Here is a 9,539-nt window from a genome sequence, read left to right on the forward strand (position 1 = left end):
TATGACACAATCCAGGCTGCATACATTAGATAGCATGAGGCCCTGGACACATATTAAGCAGAGAACTGCCTGGTCTGGCCTCAGTAAGAGAAAGTGCACCTAACCCTGGGGTTAGACTTGAGGCTCTAGGGTGTGGGGAGGCCTGGTGGTTTGAGGGTGGGGGTGTTAGGGACATCCTCTTGAAGACAGTGGAGAGTTAGAATGGGTTGAGGAACTGTGGGATGGCACAGTAGGAGGGGGCTTATGACTGGACTTTAAAAATAAAATTAATGAAGAAGAAGAAGAAGAAGAAGAAGAAGAAGAAGAAGAAGAAGAAGAAGAAGAAGAAGAAGAAGAAGAAGAAGAAGAAGAAGAAGAAGAAGAAGAAGAAGAAGAAGAAGAAGAAGAAGAAGAAGAAGAAGAAGAAGAAGAAGAAGAAGAAGAAGAAGAAGAAGAAGAAGAAGAAGAAGAAGAAGAAGAAGAAGAAGAAGAAGAAGAAGAAGAAGAAGAAGAAGAAGAAGAAGAAGAAGAAGAAGAAAAGAAGAAAGAAGAAAGAAGAAGAAGAAAAGGAGGAGGAGGAGGAGGAAGAAGAAGCAGTGGAAGTTTATAAATCTCTTTGCTCTTGGCAGACTGTGAGTAAGAGGTTGCAGCCACATTCTCCAAGGAATAAAACTGGTTACAAAACATAAATATCATATGCCTTTCCATATCACTAGTAACTATATTTGAGCTACCTTAATGAGATAGGGTCAAAAGTGAACACAGATTGCCATTCGTTTATTTTGCACTGTCATATACTCTTCAGTCATATATAATGTCATCATGGAGCAGAAGAATACTATCTTTCAGAACTTAGTATGTAACTGTGAATATAGTAAATGGTTTTCAATTATATTATAGTCATTTTTGGAGTTAATTGCATATTTTAAGTCTCATTTGTTAAGAGCTACTACATATTTTACACTTTCATATCACCTTTTGTGCTATATCATTAACCTTTCCCAAACACTATGCTAATTAAATATAATTAAATATCAGATATAGACAATATTTGAACCAATTGGAATCTTTAAGTAGCTAGTATCAACATCCTGAAAAAAATTATAAGATCAAAAGCATTCTAGAAGAGAAGGTTGCCTAAGAAAAATCCTGAAGAGACTTAAGAACCCCCCACACACTGTTCATGATGCTGTATGCCGTACACAGATGTGCATAGCTTTTTCCTCTCCCTTGTAAATTACATATTGTCTCATATTTCCTAAAACTAAAGAAGTCTCAAAAATAAGGGTCACAAGAGCAAAATTTTAGCTGAGTTAATGTTATAGAAATATTCTTCAGCACTTGGAGAGTATTACTCAACTATATTGGCATATACATTTTTTCCAAATTTCTTCTGCACCTCAAATTGATTACCTCCAGATGTTACTTGTTACTACATTGGACATTCTTTCTAAATGTCACTTTAGTTCTGATGGTCCCAATTTTCTTACAATGTACACAATTCTTTAACTTTTCTTGGGAAATGTGAACAAACGACTAATTATTCTAGGGAAACAATGAAAAAATGATTCAATCCATGTCTATTGTGGTGAAAAAAAATCAATTTATAGTTACAGGGAGCTTACAGTATCTGAAAGAAGGAGATCTAGTCTTCCTCAGAGATGATCCTACCCCAGACATCAGCACAGAATAACTATGACATTAGCTCTTCAACAAGTAGTCAACCTTGAAATAATACACACAAGCAACACCAAATAAACTAGGGAAGTTTTTGCTTATATTTAATTTTATTTATACTTTTACTTGTAATTTTGTAATATATAAAAGATATACATACACATATACATACACATAGATATACATATAATTAGAGAAAAAGAGGTTATGAAATTGAGGGGGGAATGGACAGGAAAATTGGAATAAACTTGAATTTTTCACTAAAAGTTTCTGAATTGATAATTCAGAATATTTGGATCATTAAAAAGGATATTTGATATCTAATTATATATCATTACATTCTAAACTATGCAAATATAATTATTTAAATATAGTTCATTGTTTTTGCCCTTTCTAAGCCTCTTAAAACACACACACACATATCAATGTGTATATTTATATATATAAACACATGCCTTAGGATTCACTAATGATATTATAACCATCAAAAGCCTATTTTACAGTAGAAAGTTACATTATATTGATAATACAACTTCTTCTAGTTATATGGTCCATGTACAGCAATATCTGTGGAGAGTACTTGTTTTGTACTTGGTTCACAAAGAATTTTTTAAGATTCATAAAGCTTCAACTAAATTATAAACTGAAAGTACAAATTAAATATATAGTCTCTCTTAACAAGTCATCTTGTAGATTATGGAAGTCAATATACTAACTGGTCTAAGGACCTGGGAATTCTGCAGCATAAAAATTGGACCTCAGCCACCATATTATGGATAGAAAAGCCTGTCTGAGCTTACAATTTCCCAGAATTAGGACATAGGAGTGGCCTGAAGGAAAAGCAAGCGCTATAGCCTCAAAAACAAAATTGAATACAGTATTTAGCTGAATCTTAGTATTCCAAGACTGCATGACAAGTGCCAGAAAGAAAAAGATGTATAAAATGAGAAAGGTAACCACCATTTGCAGGGCCTTAATGTGGGCTGTTGTGTTTAGGTGTCTGGAGCCTTTGGCACTGTACTGCATGTTCTTCAGATGGCTCCAAAGGGAGAAGATGAGCAGGAGAAATATTGTCAGAGTCACAATGAAGGGTATTAGTGTAAATATAGTGTTGGTTAAAAAAGGCATTCTAGAAGTCTGTAAATTGTTATTTGAATGAGAACTGTAGGACATATTTACTTTATATCTGTCAACCGAGATAACAATACATGTGTTTATGACCAAAACATTTACAAACAAGAGGAGAAGAGACACCAGTAGTGTTACTGAAACCACGGTTTTTACCCTCCACTTTAGGGAAAGAAAAATAGAATTTGCAAAGTTGGCTATCTTGAGAAAATAAAAGATGCTGAGACATGTAGCAAGCCATATGCTGAAATGATTGGTCACTGTCCAGGAATTATTAATTATTCTCATCATTTTTCCTGTTATCATCAATGGTAATTGCACCTCAGATATGAATAAAAATATGAGTAGTGACCCCACAAAAGCAAGTCTGGAGATGGCTAGAGCAGTGACTATCTGATCCATTAAGGAGATCTTTCTTCTCTTGGCCCAGTCCATGATGTTCACCATAGCTATGAATCCATTTCCTAAACACCCTATAATGATTTCCACACCTAAAATGATTAATAATGTACACTTCACAGTAGTCTTCATTGTCACTAAGAGACGCTCCAAGTTCTTAATGTTATCTTCCAAAATGCTATGTCTATGTGATTCTAGAATTTCAAAACATAATTATTATGAAATTTCACCAACAATGCCATCAAAATTCACTAATGGCTGGAATTATACTTTTCTTCACAAACAAAAAACCCCATACATTGTCCAAGACAGCCCAAATTAATTTCATCTAGGTTCTAACTACTAAGTACCTTGTACATGACAGCCAGAAGTTCTATGTAGTTCATTCTAAAGGAAACATTGAATTTTCATATATATCATCACAGCAAAGATACTTTAATTTTCAGTGTTTTATATGTCTACTTATTAAAATACAGCTACTTAATTTCAAAGAAAACTATATTTAAAAACTATAACTGGCATAGCAGACTATAAAATCAAGCTGTCAAATAGAATAAATAAAAAATGCATAAATAAATTCTGTTAAGTGACCTTATCTTATTCTTAATGTTCTTGACTTAAGTTATCAAAGAATTAACCTAATAAAGACTTATTACTAAGAATACTTACAGTTTTTCTACAACAACATCATACATGTATTCTTCTGCATGAACACAAAGATGTATAGTAATATATAAACATAATTAGACCCATAACCCCTTCATTTCTTACTTCTGTAATTCATGTTGCCCATTAACGATCATTTTCTATGCATACACTTCATGTTCAGTGCTGTAGCAGCCATTTCAAAGTTGTGTAAATTTGTCTTTCAGTATAACTGATGCAGTAAGCATTCTGCAAATGTATGTATTTTATACATACATGAAAACAAATTCAGAAACATTCCTCTTAAACTCAAGAGCAGACAGTATGTTAATTTAAATTAATCTACACCACAAGATTTCGCCACACTCTTTGTGTCTTACTTTGTAAAATAGCCTGTTCCCCCATTAGCTCAAAGAAGTTTCAGATAGTATCCAATTCCCTTCATTTGGCTTCAGTATCTTCTCTTATATCATAGCTGTAGGGATCAAGTCAGATGAGATAGGTGGTTTAATACCCAGGCAAGCTGGAAAATGAAACATTGCATGAAACCATTATTTAACAGCTAAGGAATAGTCAAAAAAGCAATGACATAAATAGAAAAAATATAGGAGAGAAACATTTATCATTAGACTTCTGTGATACTGCTGATAAATATTGCTCTGCAAATTAAGAAGCTAATGCAAGGAATGTACCACATGTGAAAGCAATGTGGATTATAGGGTGAGACCCTGTCTCAAATCAACAACAAAAGAAATTGATAGAAATTGTTGAGTAAGTCATGGAATGTTGTGCGTAAAAGATGGACTATAAACTTAATCTCCTGAAGAAATCCTCTATAAAAATAAAAGATACTTCTTATTATTGCCGTGTTTAAGAAACAGACATACTGAGAAAATAAACTAACACAGCTATTGAAAATTTAAGAGAAATTGCTAAGTAGAGAAGTATAAATATACCATCTCTGCAGAGACACAGAGTCCTCCTGGCATGGTCCCTTCCATATAACAAGAAAAAGAAGACAGACAAATGCAAAATACCCTGGAAAGGGTGTGGAGTGGCTGCTGCAACTGGAACTGCAAGGTCTTTTAGGAAAGTGGCAGAGCAGCAGAAGAGTGGCAATTACTCAGAGGAGTTTCTCTAAAACTCTCCTCTGTACCTTCCTCTCTGGAAAGGAAATAGAGGAAATTCTACTTGAACAGCAGTTGATAGGAAACACAGTTTTGCACAAAAGACTGCAACACCAAAACAGTCCCCACATAATTCATTTATAAAAAAAATGACAGATCCTTGGGAGCATGAATGTCCCTGTAACTTTTATATTTACAAACATTATATTGTGCATCTAAAAATCACTGTATTACATATTTTACTAGGTACAATTTTATTGTCTTCCTAAATACATTCAATTGAAAACAGTTTAGCAAACATAAACTATCGCTATGCATCCCTTAATTTAGATCATTATTGTTATAACCTTTACCTATGAATTTTCAATGTCTATATATTTTTTAAATATAGGTTAGATTTTCAATTACTGCATGCAAATTTATCAAACATTTAAGATAATAAATTGAAACTGCTTTTCACTATTTTAAAATTAGTGCTAAATTTGCAACACATTTTAAGAAAAAAAAACCTGTGATTTTCAGTGTAAAAGAAATGTAGATATTTGTTATACACTGATAAGATGATGGCACATGAGTGATAACTGATAATAAACAGATAGATGATAGATAATTTATAGACATTAATCAATTGATTATATAGAGACAGGAGACACAGACTGAAAGAAAAATAGTCATCTTTGCGCATGTGTACTCAGTATGGAAAAACTGCTACATGTCCAGCAAGGTCATCATAACTACTTATCATTTGCTTTTCCATTTAGCTTTGCTTGCATGCATATGCATTAAGATTGAATACTTAAGATTGCAATTCAGAGGCCATGGAGTGGTGTTTAATTTCTTATTTTGACTTTTTCAGTGATAGACTACAATGTGGAAGTATAAGCAAAACACTGTTTTTCCACAAGTTTCTTTTGGTAATAGTGTTTCAACTTAGCAGTAGAAAACCTAATTAAGACAGCCATAATCTATTCTTAATTCTTATTTTTCACACATCTACACAAACACACACATATACAAATGCATTTACATGTATATACATATACATTCATACTCAAATATATACAGACAAAACACACATATTCACACAAATGAGAATACTTACTCAAATACATATACACAAGCAAAAATACACACATGTACACATACATACAGATATATACAAAAGTATATATGCATTCACATAAGCCCAAATACACAAACATATATCATAATAATATTCACACATACTCAAGTACACATATACACACATTCTTACAAGTACTATACATATGTAAAAACAAACAAGCCATATAAATGCCATATATATGTACATAAGCCATATATATATATATATATATATATATACACATAAGAACACTCACATATATACATACAACATACACACATACAAAAACACACAAATATACAAACACACAGATAACAGACACAGAAATACACACAACACCCCCAAAATTACATAAACATAACATGAATACATATAAATATGCAAACACTCAGAGACAATGGATTATGTTTCTTTTCTTTCTTTCTTTTTTCTTTCTTTCTCTCTTTCTTTTTTGTTTTGTTTTCTTTCTTTTTTTGTTTTTGAGATAGGGTTTCTCTGTGTAGCCCTCACTGTCCTGGAGCTCACTCTGTAGCCCAGGCTGGCCTCTGACTCAGAAATCTGCCTGTCTCTGCCTCCCAAGTGCTGGGATTAAAGGTATGCACCATCACTGTCCAGCAGGATATTGTTTCTTTTTGTTCTTTCATTAGATATTTTCTTTATTTACATTTCAAATGTTATCCTCTTTCTTCTCTCCCCTCTGAAACCCACTATCCCATGGCACCTACCCCTGTTCCCCAATCCCCCCACTCCCTCTTCTCTGACCTGGCATTCTCCTACAATTCTACAATGGGGCAATGAGCCTTCATAGGAACAAAGGGCCTTCCTTTCATTGATGTCTGACAAGGCCATCCTCTGCTACATATGTGACTGGAGCCATAGGTCCTTCCATGTACACTTTTTGGTTGGTGGTTTAGTCAGTGGGAGCTCTGGGATTACTAGTTGGTTAATATTGTCATTCCTCCTATGGGGCTATGGGACCTTTCATCTCCTTGAGTCATTTCTCTAGCTCCTCCATTGGGGACCCTGTGCTTAGTCCAATAACTAGCTGAGAGCATCCACCTCTATATTTGTCAGGCAATGGCAAAGCCTCTTAGGAGACAGCTATATCAGGCTCCTGTCAGCAAGTAGTTGCTGGCATCCAAAATAGTGTCTGGGTTTGGTGACTGTTTATGGGATGAATCCCCAGGTGGAGCAGTCTCTGCATAGCCTTTCCTTCAGTCTCTACTCCACACTTTGTCTCTGAATCTCCTTTGATAGGAATTTCATTCCCCCTCCTAAGAAGGACTAAAATATCCATACTTTGGTCTACCCTCTTCTTCAGTTTCCTTTGGTCTGTGAATTATATCTTGGGTATTCTGAGCATCTGGGCTATTATCCATATATCAGTGAATGAACACCGTGTGTGTGTTCTTTTATTATTGGGTTACCACACTCAGGATGATATTTTCTAGTTCCATCCATTTGCCTAAGAATTTCATGAATTCACTGTTGGTAATAGCTGAGTAGTTCTTAATCAATTGTTTCTTAATCGACCTTGTGCTTTTTGATGAGTGGAAAACTTTATTATGGTTATTTTGGAAGATCTTTACTGATATCTGTTAGCTCTGTCTGGGTTAGTAGTCCTATTTTGTGGTCAATAATTGCAGCTTTGTTTCTTATCTGTAGTTACTCAGTTTTATAAAGACTTTCTTCAGTCTGATGTATTGCATCCAGCATTCTCTGTAGGGCTAGTATGGTAGACATGAAGTCTTTGGTTCTGTTAATACCATGAAAAGTTTACTTTCCTCCTTCAACTTTGGCAGATAGCTTCTCTGTGCAAAATGATTTGAATTAGCATCATTAGTTCTTTTATAGAATTTGGAGCATATTATTCCATGATCTTCAGGTATGTAAAGTATCATTGAGTAGTCAGATGTTAATTTGATGGGTCTTTTTCTTTCATATGGGACTTGTGATACAGATCTTTCACTTGCTTGGTTAGAGTCACATGAAAGTATTTTATATTATTTGTGACTATTGTAAATGGTGTCATTTCCTTAATTTCTTTCTCAGCTTCTTTATCCTTTGAGTATAACAAGACTGCTGATTTGTTTGAGTTAATTTTATATCCAGCCACTTTGCAACTCTAGGAGTTCTCTGGTGGAATTTTTGCAGTCACTTAAGTATATTATCATATCATCTGCAAATAATAACTATATTTTGATTTCTTCATTTCCAATCTGTATCCCTTTGACATCCTTTTGTGTTCTAGTTGCTCTATCTAGAACTTCAGTACTATATTGAATAGATATGAAGAGAAAGAGCAGTCTTGTCTAGTCCCTGATTTTAATAGGATTGCTTCAAGTTTCTCTCCATTTAGTTTGAGGTTGGCTACTGGTTTGCTCTATATTGCTTTTATTATGTTTAGTTATGAGCCTTGAATTCCAGATCTTTCCAAGACTTTTACCTTGAAGGAGTACTGAATTCTGTCAAAGGCTTCTCAGAATCTAATGAGATGGTCATTTGTTTTGTTTTTTAATTTGAGTTTGTTTGTACAGTGGATTACGTTGCTAAATTTGCATATATTGAACCATCCCTGCATCCCTGGGATGAAGCCTACTAGATCATGCTGAATGATCGCTTTGATGTGTTCTTGGATTCTGCTGGAGAATTTTATTGACTATTTTTGCACCAATGTTCATAAGAAAAATTGGTCTGAAATTTTCTTTCTTTGTTGAGTCTTTGTGTGGTATCGGTACCAGCATAATTGTGGCTTTACAGAATGAATTGGATAGTGTTCCTTATGTTTCTATTTTGTGGAATAGTTTGACGAGTATTGGCATTAGGTCTTCCTTAAACATTTGATAGAATTCTGTACTAAACCCATCTGGTCCTGGCTGTTTTTAGGTTGGGAGAGGTTTTTTTGTTTTTTTTTTTGTTTTTTTTTTTTTTTGATATTTGCTTTATTTGCATTTCAAATGTTATCCACTTTCCTTGTTTCCCCTCTGAAAAACCCCTATCCCATCCCCTCTCCCCCTTCTCACCAACCAACTCACTCCCACTTCCCTGTACTGGCATTCCTCTACACTGAAGCATCGAGACATCACAGAACTAATGGCCTCTGCTCTCAGTGAAGTCTAAAAAGACCGTCCTCTACTAGATATGTGACTAGGGCCATGGGCACCACCATGTATCTCTTTGTTTGGTGGTTTAGTCCCTAGGTCCTCTGGGGGTACTTGTTGGTTCATATTATTGTTCCTCCTACTGGGCTACAAAACCCTTCAGCCCCTTGGGTTCGTTCTTTAGATTTTCCTTTGGAGACTCTGTGTTCAGTCCATTGGTTGGCTGTGAGCTTCAACTTCTATATTTGTCAGGCACTGGGAGAGCCACTCAGGAGGCTACATCATGCTCCTGTCAACTAGCACTTGTTGGCATCTGCAATAGTGTCTGGGTTTGGTAACTGTATATGGCATGGATTCCCAGGTGGAGCAGTCTCTAAA

The 9,539-nt window shown here is 34.8% G+C and overlaps 1 protein-coding gene across 1 annotated transcript; it reads right to left on the reverse strand.

The window, feature by feature from the left end:
- Positions 1-2,376: 2,376 nt before the first annotated feature.
- Positions 2,377-3,315, reverse strand: LOC127677721 (taste receptor type 2 member 140-like). The gene has a single exon (XM_052172736.1). It carries the CDS (start codon positions 3,313-3,315, stop codon positions 2,377-2,379), a length of 939 nt encoding a protein of 312 aa, XP_052028696.1.
- Between the last annotated feature and the right edge of the window lie 6,224 nt (positions 3,316-9,539).

This window comes from Apodemus sylvaticus, chromosome 2, assembly GCF_947179515.1.
Source record: "Apodemus sylvaticus chromosome 2, mApoSyl1.1, whole genome shotgun sequence".
Taxonomy (NCBI): Eukaryota; Metazoa; Chordata; class Mammalia; order Rodentia; family Muridae; genus Apodemus; species Apodemus sylvaticus.